General features: G+C 43.3%; 1 protein-coding gene across 2 annotated transcripts in view; it reads right to left on the bottom strand.

Moving 5' to 3' along the window:
* The window catches only part of SNX9 (sorting nexin 9), a 126,609-nt gene extending 99,500 nt beyond the window's left edge, over positions 1-27,109 (bottom strand). Inside the window, exons 1-2 of one of the 2 annotated variants that reach the window (XM_023206068.2) lie at positions 26,794-27,109; positions 8,787-8,920 (exon numbers count right to left, since the gene is read on the bottom strand). In XM_023206068.2, the coding sequence (XP_023061836.1) occupies positions 8,787-8,873 (87 nt within the window). In that variant the 5' untranslated portion in view covers positions 8,874-8,920; positions 26,794-27,109. The remainder of the gene's footprint in view (positions 1-8,786; positions 8,921-26,793) is intronic. The other variant, XM_023206069.2, reaches the window with a different exon arrangement.
* Positions 27,110-27,343: the final 234 nt, after the last annotated feature.

Genomic DNA, 27,343 nt, shown 5'->3' with positions numbered 1-27,343 from the left:
ACCAAAAAAAAAAAAAGTATATGATTACCTGACCCTGAACACCTCCATGGCCTTATCACTTACAATTCTTACCTTCAATTATAAATTCCAGATTTATTGAACTATTTTCTTTTCTCTTCTTGAGACAAGGTCTCACTGTCACACAGGCTGGAGTGCAGTGGTGCATCACAGCTTACTGCAGCCTCAAACTTCTAGGCTCAAGTGATCCTACTGCCCCAGTCTCTCAAAGTACTGGGATTATAGGCATGGGCTACCACAACCGGCCTGAACTATTTTCAATTCCATAAACATGTCACAACCTTCCCTCTTTCTTCACCTGACCAAATCCTACTCACCTTTCAGGTCTCAGCTTAGATTTCACTAGTGGGAAGCATTTTATGACGTGTAAAATCGGTTACGTATCTATCCCTCCCATGGACCGCCTTATAACACTACCCTTCCCCTATCATTTTATGGCTACTGTACTATTGTTGCTTGCGGACATGTCTGCATTCTCAAAACTGTAAGCTCCCTCTCGGTCTTGCTCAGCACAGTGCCTGACACAGCCATTTACCAGGTAGCACGGCATCTACCACCTAAGAGGTGCTTACAGAGTTCAAGTTTCATTGCCGTTTCCAAATAAATTCAATCTTACTAGTTCAGTTTTCAAAGTACAGAAAGTACAGTTTTTTTTTAAATAAAAAACTTCATTTAGTCTAGGTTTACTGCCCCAGCTAAAAGAACCAAAAGCCAATACTTTAACAGGCAGTCATTAAACTTTTAAATTTATAAATTAAACTTTATTTTGCAAAAAGCCAATGCTTATCCCCTTCATGTCTTAATTACACTTTTTCTAAACCTCTACCATGGTTTGGGGGAAGAATTTTCCCCCAGCAGCCTACCCAGTTTTTTCTGCTTAAAGCCATCAGAGCCAATTCTAAAATTCTGCATTCTCTGGGTGGGTAAAGCCAATGACCAGCTACCAGACTGAAGCTAGGTAGCTGGTATGTTTCTATTTTATCCACACATATTGAATAAGCAGTTATTACCATGGGTGCTGTTCTAGGTGGACATAGTGGTGAAAAGCCAGGAACAAGATGTTCTCCTTCTCTCAGAAGCATTGTTTCAGGAGGAGACTGAGCCATCAACACGCAAAGCAATTCCGGGTGGTAGTGAGAGCAATTACAGAAGCTAATCAGATGATGCGACAGAGTAAGGGCCTTAAAGGAGGTGGCTGAGGAGGGGTCTTGCCAGTGAGGAACAGGGGCTAGGGAGGATGTAGGGTGGGTGGGGGGTGGCAGCAGGCCCAGATAAAGGGCTGTGTAAAGCCAGGTCAAAACAATGCCAGAGGCCAAATAATGTAATAATGTAAAGGTACATTTACCAAGAGAGTTATAAAAATTAATACCTTATTTTCAGCAGGGCTTCCCTGCTGCTGTTTCTGTGCAAATAAATTAGCATTCAGAGATGAAAAGGAATATTTACATAACCTACGAATAAAATATACTGAAAAATACATTACAGGATTTTAGCACTACTAAAACCAGAATAGACGATGTGTAACTTATGATGAAGCTTCCTCCCTCCTTCCTGGGCCCACCGTGGAAATTATTAATCCGTCAGCATAGCTACACGTAGCCTGGCTCCTTCCCAGCAAGGCTTCCCCACACTCCTGCTTGCCACTTCAATCCCAAAAACCCAACAATTGAAATGGATGAAATTTAAAAATATGTATTTTCCAGTAAGAAAACTCCTATAGAATATACAGCATTTGGGTTATTCAGCTTTTCCGAAGATCTACACCAACAGGAAAACTTTAGCCTAACCATTTTTCTTGGTCTTTTTAAAGTAAGTACTACAAGGCTGGGCACAGTGGCTCGTAACTGTGATTCTAGCATTTTGGGAGGTGGAGGTGGGCAGATCCCTCGAGCTCAGGAGTTCAAGACCAGTCTGGGCAACATGGAAAAACCCCATCTCTACCAAAAACACAAAAACTAGCCAAGCGGTGTGGTGCATACCTGTGGTCTCAGCTAACTGGGAGGCTGAGGTCAGAGGATCACCTGAGCCTAAGAGGTGGAAGTTGCAGTGAGCTGAAATCATGCTACTGCATTCTAGCTTGGGTGACAGAGTTAGACCCTGTCTCAAAAACAAAAACAAAAACAAAAAAACCTGCAGACTCTCCTAGTTTCATAAAAAGCTTACTCTGAAAGTATAATTAAGAAGCTTTTTTTTTTTTTTTGAGATGGAGTCTTGCTCTGTTGCCCAGGCTGGTGTGTAGTAGCGCTACCTGGACTCACTTCTCCACTTTCCAGGTTCAAGCAATTCTCATCCCTCAGCCTCCCAAGTAGCTGGGACTGCAGGCACATGCCACCACGCTCAGCAAATTTTTGTATTTTTAGTTGAGACTGGGTTTCACCACATTGGCTAGGCTGGTCTCAAACTCCTGGCCTCAGGTGATCTGCCTGCCTTGGCCTCCCAAAGTGCTGGGATTACAGGTGTGAGCCACCACACTCCGCCAAGAAGAATCTTTTCTTAATGACTCAAGGTCACCATCATAACCATGAATTATTGTGTAAGGTGAAAGACACCGAATACTTATTTCCCAGCTCTCAGCTTTCATACATGAAAAATGACAGGGTCAGCCTAGATGATCTGCAAGTCTCTGGGCCTTTTCCAATAATTTAAATACTTTATATCAAAGTATTTAAAGAACATTAATAAAGTGAAACATACAGATCTTCAAGCTACTCAAAATGATACTTCTCCTTAAGGTCATTGACATAAATACACATACAACTAGGTTCCATGAGGAATGCGGGTCTCTGCTTTAAGCCACACTTGGCATGAGGCCAGTATTCTTGTTTTGTTTTGTTTTGTTTTCTTGAGATGGAGTCTTGCTCTGTCACCCAGGCTGGAGTGCAGGGGCGCCATCTCTGCTGACTGCAAGCTCTGCTTCCTGGGTTCACGCCATTCCCCCACCTCAGCCTTCCGGGACTACAGGCGCCTGCTACCATGCCCGGCTAATTTTTGTATTTTTAGTAGAGATGAGGTTTCACCGTGTTAGCCAGGATGGTCTCGATCTCCTGACTTCGTGATCTGCCCGCCTCGGCCTCCCAAAGTGCTGGGATTACAGGTGTGAGCCACTGCGCCCGGTCCAGTATTCTTAACTATGATTTATTTTTATCAGCAGTTCCTCTTCAGGGCAATTTCTCTTCTAGATTCATAGAGCTAACATAAACCTCACCACAGAACTGCAGCTGGCTTTTACTGCACCACAAATGTAGGCTTAAGGACATGGTAAAATACTGCCAAAGAGAGTTAAGTAGGAAAAATACAATTTGAAGAGGTAACTTCAAGTTTATTACACAAAAGTGGAAGAATGAATCATACTTGGACAAAGGAAGAGATTTTGCCTAACAGCAGCCGACAGAGGGGAAAAGGGGACCAAATGAGGGATTCATCAGATGAGAAGGCAGAGAAGACAAAGACAATCTAGTCGGGGGGCCGTAAGGGACACCTGCGCAGCAGGACAGGAACCTCTCACCAGAATTTTGCCAGGATCCTTCGTGCCTTCCAACTGACCCTTCTTGCAAACCAATAAGCACTGAAAGTGTTACAAAAGCACCTCTGATCATTTTGTAAATTATGATATGGCACTAGGATACTGATTTATTAAGGGAGTCGACTCAATCAAGTTACAAGAGTAAAGAACAAAACAGTATCAAATTCAGCATCTACTATCAATTCTTTTCGAAGTCCAATATTGGGTCCACAAGAACCATACTCTAACCTAAGCAACCCCAGGAACTAGCCATAGATCTCAAAACTATGACTAATAGAAGAGTATCACACAGCCTGTATTCTACACAGTCAACTTACCAGATTCACCAATGCTCTCTATGCTTCGTATAAAATATGTGAATGTTGAGCTCCTGCATTTAGCAGGATACTCTCTAGTACACAGGGGCAATTCTGACCCCACCAACTGAATCATATACTTACCACGAACCAGTTATGATTACAGTAAGTTACTATTGTAGCTACACAACGGAATTATTACATAGCTAATGAAACATGAGTTCAAAAAAGAGTAATTGTTTCCAAGAAATCTAAGTAGATGGCTAAAAAGTTTACTGTCAAAATAAGTGTAGTTGAGACAACAGTTAGACAAATGGGGCCTACATTTGTGGTGTAGTAAAAGCCAACTGCAGTTCTGTGGTGCGGTTTCTGTTAGCTCTATGAATCTAGAAGAGAAATTGCCCTGAAGAGGAACTGCTGACAAAAATAAATCATAGTTAAGAATACTGAGCCGGGAGCGATGGCTCACACCTGTAATCCCAGCACTTTGGGAGGCCAAGGCAGGCAGATCACCTGAGGTTAGGAGTTCGAGAACAGCACGGCCAACATGGCAAAACCCCATCTCTACTAAAAATACAAAAAAAAAAAAAAAAAATTAGCCAGGTATGGTGGCGGGCGCCTGTAAGCCCAGCTACTTGGAAAGCTGAGGCAGGGGAATCACTTCAACCTGGGAGGTGGAGGATGCACTGAGCTGAGATCATACCATTGCACTCCAGCCTGGGCAAAAAGAAAAAAACTCCCCCAAAAAAAAAAAAAAAAAAAAAAAAAAAAAAGACATATGGGAAAGGGCCACCTGCGGTAGCTCAAGCCTGTAATCCTGAAACTGCCTTTGCAAAATTATGACTAAGACAATGAAGGAGATCTAACTTAACTGACCTCATCGTGCTTCTAACTTCCAAGCTGTCCTTGTTCACTCCTGGACGTAGGCTGAACGAACTTTGGGAATTTATAGTTTAAAACAAGGATGACGGCCAGGCGCAGTGGCTCATGCCTGTAATTCCAGCACTTCGGGAGACCGAGGTGGGCAAATTATTGATGTCAGAAGTTTAAGACCAGTCTTACCAACATGGTGAAATACCGTCTCTACTAAAAGTACAAAAAATTAGCCAGGCATGGTGGTGCATGCCTATAGTTCCAGCTACTCGGGAGGCTGAGGCAGGAGAATCCCTTGAACCTGGGAGGTGGAGGCTGCAGTGAGCTGAGATTGCACCACACACTCCAGCCTGCCCTTTCCCAAAGCAGAACTCCTCCTTGCATGGGGACTAGATTGCCTTTGTAAGACTAACATTAGCCACAAGATTAAAAATTATGATTTAGGAGTCATGCAGCTGGAGGCTACAAGATTCTGATCCTCTCTAAACTGCTCCTTTGAGATATTTTGCAGACCCTGCCCTTGATGGATCAGCTGGCACCACCCAGATCAATAAACGGGCTCATCTGATCTTGTGGCCCCCACCCGGGAACTGACTCAGTACAAGACAGCTTTGACTCCCTATGATTTCATCCCTGACCAATCAGCGTTCTTGGCTCACTGGCTTCTCCCACCCACCAAGCTGTCCTTAAAAACTCTATGGGTAGACTGATTTAGGTAATAATAAAACTCCGGTCTCCCATACTGAATGAATTACTCTTTCTCTATTAAAATTCTCCTTGTCTTGAGAAATCGGCTCTGTCTAGGCAGCACGCAAAGTGAACCCATTGGGCGGCTACAACCCCAGCATTCTGGGAGGCTGAGGTGGGCAGACAGCTTGGGGCTAGGAGTTTGAGACCAGCCCGGCCAACATGGTGAAACCCCGTCTCTACTAAAAGTACAAAAATTAGCCAGGCGAGGAGGCATGTGCCTGTAATCCCAGCTATGCAGGAGGCTAAGGCAGGAAAATCACTTGAACCTGGGTGGCGGAGGTTACAGTGAGCCAAGATCGTGCCACTGCACTCCAGCCTGGGCAACAGAGTGAGATGCCATCTCAAAAAAAAAAAAAAAAAAAGACAAATGGGAAATAAGTTTTAAAATCTAGAATTCTGTACTCATGATGCTTTGAAACTGTCTTCAAACTAAGCTCTTCTAAAAGAAACAAAAAAATGAGAATTGCAATGAATTGAGTATGGATTATGCAAAATGGATCACTTAGCACTGTAATCAGAAATACACAAAGACCACAGCTGTCTATCAAAGGACTGGTGAGTAAATGCACATTATACATTTTAAGTTAAAATAAGATAATCAGTACAGTTCACCCTTGAACAACACAGGTCTGGTCCACTTTACATGCACTGTTTCTTCTATTTCTGCCACCACTCCCTCCTTTTCCTCCACCTACTCAATGTGAAGAAAATGAGGATGAAGGCCTAATGCTCTACTTCCACTTAGTGGTAAATGTATTTTCTCTTCCTTATGATTTTCTCAATAACATTTTGTTTAGTTTAATTTACTATAAGAATACAGTATGTAATACACATAACATACAAAATATGTGTTAACTGTTTACGTTATAAGGCTTTCAGTCAACAGCAGGCTATTAGTAGTTAAGTTTTGGGGGAGTCAAAAGTTATACTTGAATTTTCAACTGGGCAGGCGGTTGGTGCTCCTAACTCCCATGTTGTTCAAGGGTTAGCTGTATTTCCTTTGCAATCTTCATTTTCGTCAATTCTTCAACCCTTGTCCTAAGCATCCTCCCATTGCTGGCACCAACTAAGCTGCACAGAAAGGCTTAGAAGGGCTTCATCTCCTTGAAACCACCCTTGCAAAATTATACCTGAGGAAATTATGACAGTGAAAGAAAGGAGACCTAACCAACTCCATCTTGCTTCTAACCTTTAAGCTGTCCTTGTTCATTCCTGGGCACAGGCTGGAACTAACTTTGGGAAAGAATTTGATGCATGGTTTGACTCTGAAACAAAACTGATAACAGCCCTTTCCTGAAAAGACCCCCTTCTTGCCTAGGGTCCAGTCTGCCTTTGCAGGACTAACAAAATAACTACAAGAAATTACAATTTAGGGGTCATGTAGCCTCTGGCTCCAAGAGTCTGAACCTCCCCAAATTGCTCCTGGTGACAACATCACTATTGTAAAACCTAAGATGAGTGATTAAGATATTTGCAGACCCTGCACTCCATGGACCCAGACCGGTAATCTGGCCCAACCAGTTCTGCCATCCCACCCAGGAACAGAAGACATTCAGAAAACCTCACTTCCACCCCCTAAGATTCCATCTGCAACCTGACCAATCAGCACTCCCCACTTCCCAAGCCCCTACCCGCCAAATTATCTTTAAAAACTCTGATCCCCAATCCCCGAATGCTTGGGGAGACTGATTGGAGCAATAAACTCAGGTCTCCTGCACAGCCAGCTCTGTGTGAATTACTCTTTCTCCATTGTAATTCCCCTGTCTTGATAAATCGATTCTGTCTAGGCAGCGGTCACGGTGAACCCACTGGGCAGCTGCATCATGAGGATTTGATAAGTGCACTGGAGTCAACAAGATAAAAGCAAGACATGCATATAGTTTTTAACTGTTAGGTTATGTTACCTGCATGGTCACATTACCTGTGGCAAATCTGTTTTACGTTAACATGGGCATGTGATACCCTACCTTGTTTTAACCTGATTGACTCTCTCAGCTGAGAGAGCCGGACAGACTCCATTTTGGTTTCTTTGACTGCAGCCCCTTGAACTCCCTCCCTTAAGGACATAACTGGTGCAAGCTGACTCAAAGCACATCCAGGAATGCACTTACTGATAAGATCCTAAGGCAAGCTGTACCAGTAGCTCCCAGGAATGTGCTCCGTTGATGGTACCCAAAGCGATTATTGCTTTGTGAGAGTTTAAGCCCCTGCACCTGGAACTATTTATTTTCCTGTAACTGTTTCTGTAACCACTTATCTTTTAATTTTTTGCCTGTTCTGTTTCTGTAAAAATTGCTTCAGCTAGACTCCCCCTCCCCTATTTAGACCAAGGTATAAAAAGAAATCTAGCCCGTTCTACGGGGCCTACAGAATTTCGAGCTCTAGCCATCTCTCGGTCACCGGCAATAAAGGACTCCTGAATTAGTCTCAGTGTGTGGTGTTCTCTCTACAACTTGCTCAGTTACAACAGGCAGACTCATACAAATGCCAACCAGTAAGAGATGGCACTGTTCTCGCCTTAATACGATCATGCAACTTAATCTACACAGCAAACTTAATTTATGAATGTTTATACTGACTACCAATAGATTGGATATTTGAAGATATTAAGAATTTATTCTGAATTTTTAAGTATAACAGGAATTACAGTTACTTAAGTCTATAGTTTTGGAGATACATATTAAAATACCTACCATGAAACGACATCTGGAATTTGCTTTCAAAAACGGAATTTTCCCCTGTTTTCAAAAAGGGGAAAACAGGGGAGGGGAGGCTAGAGGAAACAAAACAGGCCAGGATCACTGTGGAGGCAGGTGATGGGTACACAGGCGAGTGTCACTGTGCTGTTCCACTTTTGTCCATGTTTAAAGTTTTTATAAATAGAAAGTTAAAATAGAAAATATTGAATCACACCAAACCATTGAGATGATAGTTTAAAAAGCCACAGTGTAGTAAATTCTTATCATTTTATGTTGCCTCAGCATGCACTGTGAAGATAAGTAGGACCTTCTCAGAGCAGAAGCAGGGCTCTGTCACCCTGGACACAGCACAGGGTGCAGTTCTACACCTCCTCCCAGTTCCTCAACATGGCCAATCCAGAATCCTGCCTTAGACAACTTCCTCCTGGCGACCACCTCCCCATGGGAAAGCTACACACAGCCTACTTCACTGGCCCCCACCCTCACACCCCACATGGGCTGTGCAGTAACGGTGTGACCTCCTGGAACCAATTGAACCTCCCTGAGGGAAACCTGTTTGGACCCCACGAAGGCATTGGCCCATGAGTCTCTAGGTGGGTCTCTCTCACTCCCTTCACGATTCCTGACCTTCAAGCTCCCGGACCATCCTGTGTGTGACCTCCAGGCATGCTGTGTACTCCCAGGGTCTGCAGGTAATAAAATCTGTATTTCCATCTTGTGCCTCTCTTAATCATTGGGGGATGCTCTTCATCTTAAAGACCCTAAATTAAAACACACAGATGTGGAATTTTTTAGCACGAGTAATATGAAATTCCAGTGATATACTTCATATTAAAAATAATCACTTAATAGAACCAGGAAAGAATAAAGATTCATTGAATCTCCAAATTCTAAGCCAAGATGATGCTATTTCTTCTAAGCCCGTAAGAGCATTCTGACCCAGTTCTTGGGGTTCCAGCTGCTTTCTTCTACTGCTGCTCTCAAGACTGCTCGGGCTTCAGGAAGTTTACACTAGAAACCTGTAAACAGTGACCCTCATCGGAAGAGAAATGCACTGAGTACTCGCTGATCAGAAATGGTTTCATCAGCCAGAAATCTAGCAGTCTGAAAGTACTTTGCTTACGTCTAGGTGGCCACCAGTCGAGTGAACAGCGTGATAATGGTAACAGCCCAATGGTCTGATGGGCTGTCAGTATTCACTTTCAGTATATCAAGGAAACATAATTTGAAATTTTCTATCAGACAGAATCTCAAATTCAAGATATTAGAGGTTTTTAAAAATTTCTTTACAAATTTTTTTCTCCCAGCTGATGTGACTGGGGTATTCCTCATATAGAGAAGGATACTGTGTTAATCCCTCTGAAGCTCTCTTCCTGACTGACTTAAATGGAGCACAGGACTTTCCTAGTGTGGCTTTAATAAGATACAATCAATTAAGTTTTAAGAAGGGATAAAGTAAGGCTTAAATCTAGTATCAAAGCAAACTGAGTGTTAACTCCTGCAGTTAGCTTTGGCCAATAAAGGCAAGCTCAACTCTTAAAAGAAAAGGGCCAGGCGCGGTGGCTCAAGCCTGTAATCCCAGCACTTTGGGAGGCCGAGACGGGTGGATCACGAGGTCAGCAGATCGAGACCATCCTGGCTAACACGGTGAAACCCCGTCTCTACTAAAAAATACAAAAAATTAGCCAGGCGACGTGGCGGACGCTTGTAGTCCCAGCTACTCAGGAGGCTGAGGCAGGAGAATGGCATAAACCTGGGAGGCGGAGCTTGCAGTGAGCTGAGATCCGGCCACTGTACTCCAGCCTGGGCGGCAGAGTGAGACTCTGTCTCAAAAAAAAAAAAAAGAAAAAGAAAAGAAAGAAGTTGTAAAAGTCAGTCATTTTGGGTGTGGTAAAAACTCTCCAATGGTTTTACTGCCAAATAAATGTCAAAGCCCCTGTGGTCACCTGGGCCTCCCCGGCCCAGGGAGCAGTCCTTCTTCCCTGTGCTCCCTCAGCTCCAGCCTCACTGTGCAAGCACCAGCCTGAGGGTCTGCTCTTTCCTGAGATCCAAAGACACCCCCACCTTCCCTCAGGTGTCTACCTGAGTGTCACTTTCCCAGTGAGGCTTTCTTGTTTTTTTCACCTGCTTTCAGAACTCTAGTGAAACCATGAAACAACTGGAGGGGATAGGAGAATCCAAACAGCTCTGTATCACATTAAGAAGCTCTGAGTTTTGCAGAGATTCGTGCCCCAATACTGTGCACAACCAGCAAGGTGGTTCCCATGCCCTCAAGTAGCGCAGCAATGAAGTGGTGGAGAGAGCTACTAAACTGCGGGGCAGCAGGAAAGGCCGAGAGAGGAGACTGGAGGGCAAGATGGGGTCCTACCTCCAAGGTCATGGCACTAGGTTACCATCCCCACCCTCAAATTATGCTTAACCCTGGGCAAGAGGCGGCGGCCTGGGAACTAATTATAAGTCTGCTTCCCTAGCAGGACGGAGATGTAATTTGTTGGAAATTATTACAGAAAAGTAAAATTACAATTTTCCCCTCCTTGGACTGTGCAATGGAATTCACATCTGAATCTATTCAATTACTTGTATTTTACAGATGAGGACACTGAAGCATTAAGTAACTTTCCAAAGTAATATATTAATAACTGGACTGGGATTTGAACCCAGGCTCCTAATCTCTATGCTATACCACCACCATTACATGAAAATACATACGCTTCATAATCAGGTAGAACTAATTTTATTCATTCATTGCATCTCTAATAAAAGACACAATTTCTCTTTTACTCTAAATATAAAATTCAAGAGAAACAAAACATAAGGGAAAGCGGCTTTTATATAATAGCTATAAAGAATCACAGAGGAATCCCAATGACCTCAACATTAATTCATTACATATACACACCCCACACACAAATAACAGTAATTATACACAAGGACAATTCATTGATACCTAACACCAAAACGGTACTATGAAGTCCAGTGTTTTTAAGTAAACCTGTATTTTATTAACTGGATCTATATACATTTTAAATAGCTGAAGATCCCTGATAATTCACCAGCTGGGAATCTCTTCTCTAGAATAAGCTCTGGGTATTGCAAACCAGGTAAACAAAACATACCAAACAACAGCTTACCTGGAAATCAAAAGGAACAGATCCATCTTAACCATTTCAAGATGCTATGTCCTCGGCCACAAACGATTCAGAACAAGCCTGGGCACAGAAAGACTACTTGCCTCGAACGTTCACTGGTTCCTAAGAGTGGCTTAGTGTAACTAGTCCCAGATAAAATTTTAGAGCACAACCAGGGAAACTGGACATTTATAATTCTCTAAAATGCACTTTCTGTCCAACAAGGTCAGTCACTAAAATAGGAGCTCTTTAAATGAGACCTCGAACTAAACATGCCTTCAAGTATTTAACGCCATTCCCTAGAGAAATGATCTTCTTCTACACCATGAATAATATAATGTCAGAATATTTAACTAGCACTTCTACATAAAATTTTCACACTATGGCCTCTTTATTGATATAAATTTATTTTTACTCTTACGTTTCCAATGGCTAAATGGAGGGAAAAAGGTTAGAGGGTCTATTTCTGACTCCAAATACTGAGCTGTCTCACTGTACACTATGTACATATACTTCTACCATAGCAACGGTACACCTAATTGAAGATATCTAAGTGTCTGTGTTCTCCATTAGACTGTAAATTCTTTGGATAGAAAAATGTATATGCATTTTCACTTACAGTGTATATTCTGGAGAGAGACTGAATGAAAAAACAAAACAAAACAAAACAAAACAAAACACCCATGGCTGAGTGCAGTAGTTCATGCCTGTAACCCTAGCACTTTGGGAGGCCAAGGTGGGCAGATTGCTTGAGCCCAGGAGTTCAAGACCAGCCTGGGCAACATGGCAAAACACTATCGCTATAAAAAATACAAAAATTAGCCAAGTATGGTGATGCATGCCTGTAGTCCCAGCTCCTCGGGAGGCTGAGGTGGAAGGACTGTTTGAGCCCGGGAAGTTGGGGCCGCAGGGAGCTGCCACTGTACTCCAAGCCTGGGCAACAGGGTGAGGTTCTGCCTCAAAAAAACAAACAAAATTTGATTTTTGGTAGCAATGTAGCATACTTAATATTTCTGTCAATATCCCTTGATGTTCATGCATAATAATATTCTAATGTTAACCACAGCCAGTAACAATTACAAGTGTTCCTTCCATAATTCATGGTACAGCATATGCTGTTCACAGATCCCACAAGAAACAGAACAGTACAGTTCAGTTGCCACCTTGTTCAAATGCCAACAAGGGCTTCACGATCTGCTGCCCTTCTCTTGTTTAGACACTCGTTACTTCTTACTGATTCTACAGAGGCAGGTCATATGAACACAGACAGCATGCCCATGCCTTCATGCATATGGGTCCTATCATAATGCATGGGTTGATCTGATTATTCAGAGGTAGATTTATCTAGTTTGGGGGCTATACCCATTCTTTTTTCTGGCTTTGACAAACATTTGTTTCTTTACTTCTTTAAAGCTTCTAAGTGGGCAAACAGGAAAAATGAAGCCGCTGAAATTCAAATTCATCAAAATTACGTATGGGTACTTATGACACAAATAACATTAAAAACTGGATTTACACAAAGGCATGTATTATCTGACTCAAAATAATTTAAGAACAGGATTCTTTCAGATAGCAATCTCTCCTAGTGAATTAAAAGTTATTTTCATTATATAATCACGGTAGGAACACACTATGCAATGCAAATAAATCCGGACTGATTACTCTTTTAATAACACACAAAACTGTATCGCATGTTTTCTGGCTAACTTAAAAAGCAATAGGAAGAGTAGTAACCAGCCTCCACAGTAATCTGAGATTCTAACGGTGTTGAGACATTTTGCATATAATACCAATGATAAATCAAAAGAACTGAAAAGTTACTGACAACACTACAAGTTGGTGAGAAACTAAATAGCTTCTGAGAATATTTTACTGATCTTTGATTTTCTGCATCATTTGAACCCAGTTAGATAAAAGAATCCTTTAAGCAAGACACAAGTGTTCGCTGCACCCAGCATGCTAGGGCAGCCACCCATTTTACAGCTTCACAGATCTTAGGGACCAGCCAAGGACAGAACCCAAGTTCTTTTATTTTTCCATCCCTCACAATAGTGGTTCTGAAAGTTAGGTCCCTAGACCAGCAGCATCAGCATCTCCTGGGAACTGGTAGAAATGTGTATTCTCAGCCCCACCCCAGACCTCCTGAATCAGAAACTCTGTTTGATTGAAAAAGCTCCCCGGGTTGGCGACTGTGATGCAGCTAGTTAGAGTACCACAGCTCTACCATGAATTCCTAACCCTTAGGAAATATCATCACTTGTAAAATACTGATGGGCTTTAGTTCAATTTCTCTCTCAGATGGAAGCTTATTACCATTGCCGCATCTTTCTGTATAGCAGAGTCCTAATGAATCAGAGAAGAGGGGAGTTTTAAAAAAAATTTTAATACTTGTAGCATTTTAGAGAATCACCATCTATCACTTTCATAATGAAAATGACAGAATGTGCACAAGATGTTTCCACTTATCAAAAAGGGGAATGGCTGTAATTCCAGCACTTTGGGAGGCTGAGGCAGGAGGAATGTTTGAGCCCAGAAGTTCAAGACCAGCCTGGGCACATAGAGAGACCCTGTCTCTACAACAACAACAACAACAAAAAATTAAAAATTAGCTGGCTCTGGTGGCATGTGCCGGTAGTCCCAGCTACCCGGGAGGCTGAGGCAGAAGGATTGTTTGAGCCTGGGAGGTCGAGGCTGCTGTGAGCCCAGATCACGCCACGGCACTCCAGCCTGAGCCAACAGAGTGAGACCCTTCTCAACAAAAATAAAAAATAAAAAAGAAACGGCTAGGCATGGTGGGGCATGCCTGTGGTCCCAGATTGTATCAGTCTGTTTCCACACTATAAAGAACTGCCCAAGACTGGGTAATTGATAAAGGAGAGAGGTTTAATTGACTCACAGTTCAGCATGGCTAGGGAGGCCTCATGAAACTTACAATCACGATGGAAAGTGAAGGGGAAGCAAGGCACCTTCTTCACAAGGTGGCAGGAAGGAGGAGTACTGAGTTAAGGTGGAAGAACCCCTTATAAAACCATCAGCTCCGTCAGCATGGGGGAAATCGTCCCTATGATTCAATTACCTCCACCTGGTCTCTCCCCGACACTTGGAGATTACAGCTATTACAATTCAAGATGAGATGTGGGTGGGGACATGAAGCCTAACCATATTACAGATACTCAGGAGGCTGAGGCGGGAGGACTGCTTCTCTGTGGGAGTTCAAGGTTTCAGTGAGCCATGTTTGCACCACTGGACTCCAGCCTGGGCAACAGAGCAAGACTCTATTTAAGAAAAAAAAAAAAAGAAAAAGAAGGAAGAAAATGGGTTTTAAAAGGCTGAAAACTTTGCTTTTGGTCATTATATGGTAACTGAACTCTAATAGAAGTAAATATTAGAATATTTTTTAAATCTTGGCTGGGTGTGGTGGCTCATGCCTGTAATCCCAGCACTTTGGGAGGCCGAGGCAGGCAGATCACTTGGTGTCAGGAGTTTGAAACCGGGCTGACCAACATGGTGAAACCCCGTCTCTACTAAAAATACACAAATTAGCCGAGCGTGGTGGCACACATCTGTAATCCCAGCTACCTGGGAGGCTGAGGCAGGAGAACTGCTTGAACCCAGGAGGTGGAGGTTGCAGTGAGCTGAGATTGTGCCACTGCACTCCAGCCTGGGTGACAAAGTAAGACTCTGCCTCAAAAATAAAATTAAACTGGCCGGGCGCAGTGGCTCAAGCCTGTAATCCCAGCACTTTGGGAGGCCGAGATGGGCAGATCACAAGGTCAGGAGATCGCGACCATCCTGGCTAACACGGTGAAACCCCGTCTCCACTAAAAAATACAAAAAAACTAGCCGGGCAAGGTGGCGGGCGCCTGTAATCCCAGCTACTTGGGAGGCTGAGGCAGAAGAATGGCATAAACCCGGGAGGTGGAGCTTGCAGTGAGCTGATATCCGGCCACTGCACTCTAGCCTGGGCGACAGAGCGAGACTCTGTCTCAAAAAATAAATAAATAAAAATAAAAAAATTTAATTTAATTTAATTTAAAATCTCTATACTTTTTGATATCATCTTGGCTTTAGATGATTCAGACAGCTCAATCTATTGTAACCACAGATCTCAGTAACCTAATTGCTATTTATTTCCTAGGGTTTTGGAGTTTTTAGGGGTTGTGAGGATGTTAAATATGCTTTACATACTGTCGGAATTGCATCAGACTAATCTGGTTCAACTTATACGTAACAAAGTTATGAGTTGCTTTTCAGTTGGCATGGATCCCAGGTTGAAGGTCACATCACCAGAGCATGCCCAAAACTAAGTGTGCAACCATGGACAGAATCCATGTGCTCAGATGGGCACTTGGAATGGAATGGGCATGAGGAATGTGCACTGAATTAAGAAGTGGACACCAGGCCGGGTGCGGTGGCTCAAGCCTGTAATCCCAGCACTTTGGGAGGCCGAGATGGGCAGATCACGAGGTCAGCAGATCGAAATCATCCTGGCTAACATGGTGAAACCCCGTCTCTACTAAAAAATACGAAAAAACTAGCCGGGCAAGGTGGCGGGTGCCTGTAGTCCCAGCTACTCGGGAGGGTGAGGCAGGAGAATGGCGTAAACCTGGGAGGTGGAGCTTGCAGTGAGCTGAGATCCCGCCACTGCACTCCAAGCTGGGTGACAGAGCGAGACTCTGTCTCAAAAAAAAAAAAAAAGAAGTGGACACCAACAGTTTGGGAGGCTGTAATCCCAATACTTTGGGAGGCTGACACGGGAGGATCGTTTGAGCCTAGGAGTTGGAGACCAACCTGGGGAACGTGGCGAGACCTCAATTCTACTAAAGAAAAAAAATTATTTTTAATTGACTGGGAGTGGGGGTAGGTGACACACAGCTGTAGTCCAAGCTACTTGTGAGGCTGAGGTGGGAGAATCACTTAAGCCCAGGAGTTCAAGGCTGCAGTGAGTTATTATCATGCCACTGCACTCCAGCCTGAGCGACAGAATGAGACCCTGTCTCTCCAAAAAAAAAAAAAAAAAAAAAATTAGCCAGGTGTGCTGGCACACACTGTGGTGCCAGCTTACTCAGGATGTTGAGGTGAGAGGATCACTGGAGCCCAGGAGGTTGAACTGCAGTCAGCGGAGGTTGCACCACTGCACTTCAGCCTGGGCAACAGAGGGAGACCCTGTTTCAAAAAAAAAAAAGAAGAAGAAGAAAAAAAAAGTGGACACCACATGGCAGGATCCAAAATCCAATTAGATCAAGCCCTGGTGTCACCCCATGGCAGGATCTAGTCAGATCATGCCTCCAGCATCACCCCATTGCAAGATCCAATCAGATCATGCCTCATTACCTTCTTTGTTTTTTTTTTTTTTTTTTTTTTTTTTGAGACAGAGTCTCGCTCTGTCACCCGGGCTGGAGTGCAGTGGCCGGATCTCAGCTCACTGCAAGCTCCGCCTCCCAGGTTTACGCCATTCTCCTGCCTCAGCCTCCCGAGTAGCTGGGACTACAGGCGCCCATCACCTTGCCCGGCTAGTTTTTTGTATTTTTTTTAGTAGAGACGGGGTTTCACCATGTTAGCCAGGATGGTCTCGATCTGCTGACCTCGTGATCCGCCCATCTCGGCCTCCCAAAATGCTGGGATTACAGGCTTGAGCCACCGCGCCCGGCCGCCTCATTACCTTCTAAGTACAAAACCTGACCTAGCCCCCAGCGTGGAGAGAGACAGACTTAAGTCCAACTCCTGTCTCCTTGCTCAGCTGTCTGGCAATAAGCCTTTCTCACTACAAAAACCTGGTGCTTCAGTGTTTGGCTTTCCACTACATGGGCAAATGGACCCAGTTCAGTTCGGCAGTACTGGTAGACAGTCACAGGACAAAGTAAATGTGATACATCAACAAAACAGCTGTAAAATCGTATTATTCAACTCTTGACTCTAAAATCTGAGTCATGGTTTAGGAAGGTGGGAGAAGTAGAATGCTGGAAACCCTGCCTAACCACAAAGAATTAGCCACCCTGCCTCTTCTAAGCTCCTGAGGGAGAAGGTGCGCGTGGTGGCAGGTAAAATTACCAATGTATTTATGAAACAACAATTTGTAACACCTTCAGATTCAGTGCTAGTTGTTCAGTAAGTTTTCAGTTAGTTTTTAAAGTTACTTTTAAAATACAACTTTTTTCCCTTGGAAGAAGAAAATTTCCTTAAGTACCATACTTAAGAAAATTACAAAATAATATTTGTAGTCCTGAATGCATTAGCATTCTTCTATTGAAGTGCCCTTACTATGTGTAAGCATTCAAAATTTTTTCCAACCTAGGACAAGTTGAAACAAATTAACAGAAGGTATAGAAGTTTGGGAATCTGCTTTAGAGGCCTAATGACAGTACGTTTTTAATTTTTTTAAAAAAATCTTCTTTCCCTTGTTACAAAAGCAGCAAATACTCATTACTTAAAATCTAGAGACTATAAAACAAGCTAAAACATAAAAAAACTTCTTAATGTGCAGCCACTATGCAATAGGCAACTATTATACATCCGTCTACATTTTCAAGCCTTTTACTGTGAATTTAAATTAGGAAATACATTTAAACTCGCACATTTTAAATATGCCAATTCATTAATATCTGAATGTCAACTGTCCTAGGGAGGATCCAAATCTTTACTCCCAGCATCCAAGTGGCACAAAATAGCTACTGAAATGTCTGCTGAACTGAATATCTGGGATCTGACAAGACAAAGTCTGGACTTGCAGACTGTGGAGCTGTACTATGGAAGTATTTTTAAAGCAACTGAAGTGATAGAATAAGGGTTAAAACTCACTCAAAGTACTAAGTAACAGACTGATATGGTTTGGCTGTGTACCCCCATATCTCACCTTGTAGTTCCCATAATCCCCACATGTTGTGGGAGGCACCTGGTGGGGGTAACTGAATCATGGGGGCAGTTACCCCCATGCTGTTCTCATGAATTCTCACAAGATCTGATGGTTTCATAAGGGAGTTTTCTCCCTTTTGCTTGGCACTTCTTCCTGCTGCCATGTGAAGAAGGACATGTTTGCTTCCCCTTCCACCATGATCGTAAGCTTCCTGAGGCCTCTCCAGCCCTGTGGAACTGTGAGTCAATTAGACTTCTTTTCTTTATAAATTACCCAGCCTCGGGTATTTCTTCATAGCAGTATGAGAACAGACTAATACACAGATATTTCAAAACTTGGGTCCTCTGAAATCCTCTGGGCTTGAGAAACTGTGCCAGGAGCCTGCACTGTGCCCCTGCAGACAGCCTGCCCTCCTTCAGGACACTGTGCCCTTTGAGTACAAGGACAGGCCTTTCATACTGACATCCCAGAGGACCTGGCACATCTGAAGTTCAAATGAATGAGCTGTGGATGACAATGGGTAATAGGTAACAGAATGAAGCTGCATTTCCCCCTCTTTAACTTATCCCTGAAGTATCTGACTTAATTGAACAATCACAAATCTGTGATTTCTGAGTACTGTCCCTGTGGGTAATACTACCATATGACTCGATTTTCAGATACTAAAAATAACTTAGAAAAATTGAGTCACACTGAATAGCATCCTTAAACACTGCATTTACAATGCCTAGAAATTAATAAGGAGTTTATTACATGCTTTTAATAGTCAAAAGAAAAATGACAAAGAAATATCATTGGAAAGTTTTGAAATGACCAGTTTGACAGCTTGACTGAAGGTTTGGTTTCAACCAAAATGCTTAAGAACTTTTTCACCTTTCCCCTCTGCAAAGATCAGACTAACACTTTCATGCACATATTCCACTCCCTTCACTTGACAGTCTGTTACAAAGATGATCTGACTTGGATTTTGTTCCAGCAACTAGAGCAAGCTAATACCTGAGCCACTGCCAGACTGAAACAACTGAAGTGCTGAATAAAGTACTAAACGCAAAAGATACAAAACTAATAAACACCTTTTGAAACATGCTGCTGAGTTAGCTGGAAAGGAAAGGCTCCAGGAAAGGCTCCAGAGAGGCCACAAAGGAAGTGAAAGCAGAAACCCTGGGAGAACACATGTGCTGAGGCAGGATTTCCTGCTAGGAGACTCCACAAACCCGGGAGCCTGGCTCTGTGCTCTGGGGACTGTGTGGGGACAGGGAAGGCAACACACAAAGTCTCCTGTATTAAGCTACAAGCTGGGACTCCAAAAGGACCTCAGCATAAGGGTAAAGAGGAAAACCTGTGTGCAAGGAAATGTCTCATCATCGACACAGAGTAGTGGGAATGAGGAAAATTTCTCCTGAGATGCCAGGTCCATCTTTATTCTGCCCAGTATGGCTGAGAAAACGTTAAGCCAGGAATTAAAGATATAGTGACCCCAAGGATGTAATGTCCCCAGGAGACTGGTATCAGCACACACAGATCCTCCCTAGAAGGATACAACCTCAATCTAGGTAACAGAATTCCCTCAGATGAAGTTCCAAGGAAAACAAGCAACTCAAGGAAAAATCAAAATAAATCACAAAACACACAAGAAAACAAAGCACCATGAGTGAGAATGTGCAGAAATGGATGGCTTGAATCAGACTCCTGAGATTAGGACATAAAACCATTAATGTTTCTACATGCTTAAGAGAAGCTTAAAAACATAAGCAAAGAACAAGAAACTATAATGAATGATAAGCAGATTTGAAATAGAACCAAATACAATTTCTAAAAATAGAGGATAAACGAAACTGAAAATAGAACCAAATACAATTTCTAAAAATAGAGGATAAACGAAACTGAAAATTAAATGGATGAATAAAAGAGCACATTTGGCCTGACTGAGGAAAGAATAGTGAACGGAAGGTAAGAACAAAAGAAATTATCTAGAATGAAGCACAAAGAAAACATGACAGGTTGAGAGATGGGAAGTTAGATTTCCACTGGTCCTTTTCATGCTACTAGAGTTCCAGAAAGAAAGAATGGAGAAAAGGCAATTTTCATGAATAACCACTGAGAATTTTCTAGAGCTGCACTCTCCTATAAAGTAGCCATTAGCCACATGTGGCTACTGAAATTAAAATTTAAACACAGTTCCTCAGTCACACTAACCACATTTCAAGTTCTTGTTAGCCACAAGTGGCAGACAGTTACCATATGGACGGCCCAGATGTAGAACATTATCATACAGAGTCTACTGAACAGCACAGTTCTAGAACTAATGTAGCACCCTTCATCAGATCCAAGATACCCAGGAAAACCCAAGCTGTGTAACCAAAATCCACACATGGACACAGTACAGTGAAGCTGCAAAATACTAAAACACAGAGAAAGTCTTAACAGCCAGTGAGGAGTCACACCACCGACAAAGGAACAATAATTAGATAACTGGCTTCCTAGCAGCAAATGTCAAAGCCAATAGAAAACAAAGAAAGAATACCTTCATTGTACTGGGAGAAAATGCTGTCAACCTAAAACTCTTTCAAGACCAGGGTAATTTTCATACCCAAGAGACACATAAAAGATTTACCAACAACATACCGTCTCAATGGAAATTCCAATTTCCATGGAATTGGAAGGAAAATTATCTCAAGACAAGACTGAAATGTAAGAAGAAACAGTAAGCAAAGACAGTACAATATGATTAAATCAAAAACATTTAACTGTATAAAAATGAAAATAATGTCCAATTTGTAATGAAAAAGATATAACTAAAACACCAGGCAATGATTGATCATATTCAGGGAGATGATTGGAGTTACATAATCTTATGTCATTTTGTAATTCAGGAAAAGGCTAATGATATTAAGTAGTTTCAGACTTTAACTTAATGTTAACATGCTTATGATAACCACTGGAAAAAAGAAATGTATAACACAAACCTTCCACAAAGTTGGGAGTGGGCTCCTACAATCTATAAGATGGTAGACAGAAATCCAAATACACCAGTAAACACAATGCTGTACAGGAAGGCAACAAGATCAGACTGCATAAAAAGGTAAAATTCAGCTATTGGCTTTTATGTATTTGGGAAATATTTACCAAAAGCTAGTGAAATCACATTAACATTAGAAACATAGTCTTTAAGAAAAAATGCATTACTAGAGATAAAGAGGTTCACTTCATAATGATAAAAACTTCAATTCACCTAGAAAATAACACTAATTCTAAATGTAGAGAAAATTTTTTAATTCACCATTTTAACATCTCCATCAAGTAGACAGAGGATCAGTTAGATACAACAGATCAATTAGAGAAACACAATTAGTAAGGATATAGCTATGAACAGCACAGTAAGTCTAATGGACATACAGCATACAGAATAGACACACACATCAATAATATATATACTCTTTTTGTCCACAGGTGAAACATAAAAGCTGACTGTATGCTGGGTATAAAGTTAGCCTCAACAAATTTCCAGGTACAGTACTGATTTTAATCAGGCTCCCTGATCACAATGCAATCGAGTTAGAAATCACCAACAAGAAGGAGAAAAACCCAATACATTTGGAAATTAAAGACGCCTCTGACAACTCATAGGTTAAAGACAACTTTTCAAAGTCTCAGAAATATGAAGCTTGTCCCAATTGTCTTAAAACATGAGGCAATTTCTCATGTAATCATTAGTAAAACTGATTATGTTTTAAAAAATATAATTGCCAATACCTAAGGTGCAGATGTAAATTTTGTCTTGTACCTGTATACACTTTTAACAAATACACGAAAACACATAATTAAAAGAACAAAAGCTTACAGTCAGGGATTAATAGTTTTCTACTTCAATAATCGAGTCATTTATCTCACTAGATTATCTTTTTGCTCTTTTAAACTGGTCATTGAAGATACGAAAGTGAGCAAACACACAGTCTCAGCTTCTTGAGGCTGACAGCATTCAGTGGAGACAGCCATCAATTATAGAAACAAATATAAAACGGCAGTCAGGTGTGTAATGTGACCCTGAAACAGGGGCGGGGACATCAGGAAAGGCTTCCCCAGAGAAGTGATGCTTAGACACATTAAGACCTAATATGTGACCGAGCGCAGTGTCTCACACCTATAATCCCAATACTTTGCGCGGCTGAGGAGGGAGGATCACCTCAGCTCAGGATACATGGTGAAACCCCATCTCTACAAAAAATATAAAAAGTAGCTGGGCATGGTGGCGCACACCTGTAGTCCCAGCTACTTGGGAGATTGAGGTGGAAGGATCACTTGAGCCAGGGAAGTCGAGACTGCAGTGAGCCGTGTTCGTGCCACTGCACTCCAGTCTGGATGACAAAGGGAGACTTCATAATAATAATAATAATAATAATAAAAACTTAACATCTAAAAACAAAGTACCTAGGGAAGGACAAGGGAGAACAGCATTCCAGAAAAGAAACAGTAGTACTGCAAAGCTACAAAGTTTTAAGTAAGCAATTAAAGTAAAACTATAATTTAATTTTTAGATGGTCAATACAAAAACAAGGCACAGTAGAAAACTGCAACATTTTTATGCTTTCTAATCTATTCCTTCTTTAATGAGACATGTTCATCTTTCTACTGTCACAGAACTTTTCTTTGACTATACAAATACTGCACAAACACTCTACTTAAGACACACAGAAAATACTACTGCTATACAAAGTTAAATGGTTAGCATTTTCCAGACATTTTAAACACCATAAAAATCAACTTTAATCCTTAAGAACTGTTAGAAAGATATTTCTATTCTAGTCTTCAAATACAGAGGTTTCTGCTCTGGAGAGGCCACAAAGTGTGCCTTCTAAATTGTTCTCACTAACCTATACATGGAATAAACAGCCTTAAGCAATTCATTTATTCCCTACCATTATTTTTAACATTCCATACCCACTGAATTTAACCAGACAAGCTATGTAACATGTGTATAACTTTAAGTATTGGAACTGAGGAGTTAAAAAAAAAAAAAAAAAAGCAACAAGAACTCCTAGAATCTTATTATAACTAGTCTAAAGGTGACTATGTAAGCACAAAAGGATCCAAATTAGTGACTGAAGGTTAACTTTGACATGGCAATTACAGCTAAATTATATAGATATGGATTAACCTCCACTAACAACTTTCTTCATGTCCTCTTTGACAGACCTTGAAAAAAAATTCTTCATTTCTTTCCTAGGACTTGATCTTTTAAATAAAACGTGATGACTGACAATATATTTATTGTATATTTTGTATTTATTGTATATATTGTATATATAATATATATATAAATATAACCTATAATATAAACAGGTTATATTTTGGCTAGGTCAAAATATAACCTTCGGAGGCTTCCAATAAAGATCAAGACTAAAATGCTCTGCAGGTTTTGTATTAATATTTGTAAAATAAGACTTGATTGCACTGAGTGAGTGCATACACTTAAACTGAATGTAGCATTCTACTAAGTAAGGATTAGAAATAGAAAACAGATAATCCCCTTAAAATGTGCAGTTACTGATTAACTTTCTTTTTTTTTTTTTTTTTTTTTGAGACAGAGTCTCACTCTGTCGCCCAGGTTAGAGTGCAGTGGTGCGATCTTGGCTCACTGCAAGCTCCGCCTCCCGGGTTCACACCATTCTCCTGCCTCGGTCTCCCAAGTAGCTAGGACTACAGGCGACCACCACCACGCCCGGCTAATTTTTTTTTTCTTTTTTTGGATTTTTAGTAGAGACGGAGTTTCACCGTGTTAGCCAGGATTGTCTCGATCTCCTGACCTCGTGATCCGCCTGCCTCGGTCTCCCAAAGTGCTGGGATTACAGGTGTGAGCCACCGACCACACCTGGCCCTGATTCACTTTCCTTAGCAGTGAAGGACTGTTCAACTAAACTACTTCTTCTAAAAGATAATTTCCTTTTCTATTGTAAAATATACTAGTGGAGTTTTTAAAAATGCCGATAGTTCAGTGATAACCACATCCTTAAGAAAATGCCTAAGAACAAACAAGAAAATTGCATCTGAAGATACTATAGCCAAGTTTCTGGTAAATCCAAAGGGAAACGAACATCCCCTAAAATATCCAGATACTGAACTTACTTTTCATCACTTAATACTTACAGCAACAGCCTGAGTGCCACTGGAGCCTACATTTTTATTAAAAGTTAGTCATTACTACTAAGCACATTCTCCCCACCCTTTGAAGAAGACGAAGAAAAAAAAACAGAACTACTCAGGTGTGGGGAAGGGGTGTGTATATGGGGGAAGGGAAGAAAGTAGCAACTTGCCTCTCTGGGGACAATTAAAAAATGAGACTTTGGTTTGACCCAAGTATCACCAGGATGTCAGAAAACTAAGGAAGGGTCTTCTTCTAATAACTGCTTCATTGCTCTTCTTTTTCTTAAAATGGAAATGGTCTGTCACAATGTAGACATGGAAATGAGCACCATGTGGAACAGTGATTAGACAGCAAAAGAAACTAACAGAACTACTGGAATTTGCCTTCGGAGTGGTGTAGATAACGAAGTAGGAAGTGCTTATGCATGCTTTAAGGCTCGTGTTTAAGCAAAGACACATGCAATTCAAGATTAATATACAAGAACCACTTTTTAATTTTTTGGAAAAAAAATTAAGTTCAGGCTTAACTATGAAATAAAAATTTCACTACGTATACCTGCACTAGTTGCTAAACTGCATTACACTTAAAGGACAGTACAGGTAACATGCCTCAGTAGACCAGAGTGTAAAAACACACAGACCACCACTGGACAGATCTCTACGTCATACACCACCTTGTTTTTTTTTTTTTTTTTCAAACGGAGTCTCGCTCTGTCGCCCAGGCCAGAGGGCAGTGACGCGATCTTGGCTCACTGCAACCTCCGGCTTCCGGGTTCAAGCGATTCTCCTGCCTCAGCCTCCCGGAGCAGCTGGGGCTACAGGCGCGCGCCACCACGCCCATCTAATTTCTGTATTTTTAGTAGAGACGGGGTTTCACCACGTTGGCCAGGCTGGTCTGGAGCTCCCGACCTCAGGTGAACCGCCCACCGCGGCCTCCCAAAGTGCTGGAATTACAGGTGGGAGTGAGCCACCGCGCCCAGCCTATAAACCGCTTTTAAGGTTGCAAGATGAGCGTGTACTAGGATGTGTAACTGGTAATTTCTGGAGTGTCTGGCAACAAACCTCAAAATCAAATTTCCTTAGAAATCCTTGGCCTAAGTTTTATTTTTAAAAATGTCAACACAAAATTAATAAGTTCAAAAGGTGGCAAGTTCTATCACATTAATAAAACCAAAGCACAGCACAGGCAATAATATATTAACAAGAAGGTAATTATTTCAGTAACAGCAGCAACAGGTTCCCTGGAGGAGAATCCCCACTTCTCTATAAACAGTGCACCTAGATGGACTCAGAGCACAAAATTTACCACAGGACATCTAGCAGACCGAAGTCAAGCAATGCTGATCTTTTAAAGAAATTTCACATTTCTTACCATTTCCTACCTTAACACTCCACCAAAAAAAGCAAATACCTATCGAAATATAAAAAATAACGTTTCTAGCAACCCAAAAGTAGCTCAGAGGTCTCAAAAACAAACAGGGAAAGGGGTGCTGATGCTAATAAAGTGACACTACAAAAACTAAATGCAAAAGTAAACCTACTCCTCACAGCGTATCACAGATCAGTTAATGGTTCAGGTAAAGAGCCTCCTCCCCCAGGTCCTCCTTCCGCGACCATGACTCCCCAGTGACTATTTTACACCAAGTAACTACTGAAAACGCCCAAGGAAAAGGAGTGGGGGAGGGTGGCTTTTGAAGATTCAGGTAGCAAAGAGTGACTGCTAATTTCATAAACAATAATGCAAAACAAGCAAACCACCGCTCCTAGCCAATTACCAAGCAGGAGTCAAAGTTCCACCACGTAATTCGGGCCTGGGCCTTTTTTAGGCAAACACGTAATCGAAAGCACAGTCATTTCCCTCTTGATATTTTATTCATGCCGGCAATGCCATTCACACTGAGAATGTAGCAAAACAAAAGAAAAAAATAACAGCAGCGAAGGCAGAGGGGCGCGGGGCGTCCCAGCCTCCGTCCCTCTCTGGCTGTGAGCTCCCGCAGGCCGGGACGGGAAGCGCAGCGTCCTCTCGGCTGAGGTCTCGACTCCCACCCGCCCCGCGGGGCCGAGGGTCCCCTGGGCTGCAGCGGGAGGGGACGTGGGGGCGGCAGGGACGCCGGACGCCGCGGGGACACCGGACGCCACTGAGCGCCTGTCGCCTCGGGGGTCTCCCCGGGCTGCGGGAAGTTTCCGTCCCGCTCTCGCGGCCCCTCCCGGCGAGCCCGCCGCAGCCCACGCTCAGGTGCAAACTTCCCAAACCTCGCTGCGCCGTGGGTCCCAACCCGCGCCCAGACCCGACGCCTTCCCCCGGCGCGATCCCGGCCGTCTGCACGGCCCGCCGCACCCATGCCCAAAAGGGACTGGCTGGGCCGCTGACCCGCCCGGGGACCCCACCGAGGACGCGGAGTGGCCCCTCGGCCGCCTCCAGCCCCAACCCTCCCCGCGGCCCCGGCCCCGACCGTCCCCGCGCCGCCGCGGGCCTGAGCAACCGGCCGGGCCTGCGCCGCGCGCCCCTCACCTTGGTGGCCATGGCGGGCGGGTCCCCCGGCCCGGGACGGCCGGCTTGTCTCCTGCGCCGCGGATGGTGATTCTGAGCCGCGCGGGCGAAGGCAAGGGCGAGGGCGGCGGCTCCGGCTGGGCCCCGGCGCGGCGGCCGCTCCTCCGCCTCGGCCCCGAGTCTCGACGCTCAGGCCCAGCCGCTGGGCGCTCGGCTACTCCCGCGCCGCCCGCTCCTGCAGTTCCTGAAAGTCCCCGGCTGCGCGGCCCCCGCCCCTGCCGGCCGAGCCTCCCATTTACCGCGGCGCGCGCGGCGCCCGGCGGAAGCGCGCCCTGGGCCCTCGGCCGCGGCCCGGCCTCCTCGCCTCCTGGCCGCCCCCGCGCTGCGCCGCGCCGCGCCGCCGCCCCGGGCAGTCGCTGCCGCCTCCAGGCGCCCTTGGTCGAGGATGGGGACTGCGTCCCCCGCGGCGGCGGGATCCGGACAGGCGCCCCGGGCCATGGCCCGCACCCTGCATGGCCCTTCCACGGGCAGCGCTCCGCGGCCCGCAGAGCCGCTCGTGGGAGCCGAACCT

Source organism: Piliocolobus tephrosceles, chromosome 5 (genome assembly GCF_002776525.5).
Source record: "Piliocolobus tephrosceles isolate RC106 chromosome 5, ASM277652v3, whole genome shotgun sequence".
Taxonomy (NCBI): Eukaryota; Metazoa; Chordata; class Mammalia; order Primates; family Cercopithecidae; genus Piliocolobus; species Piliocolobus tephrosceles.
This window is presented reverse-complemented; position numbering and strand designations above follow the sequence as displayed.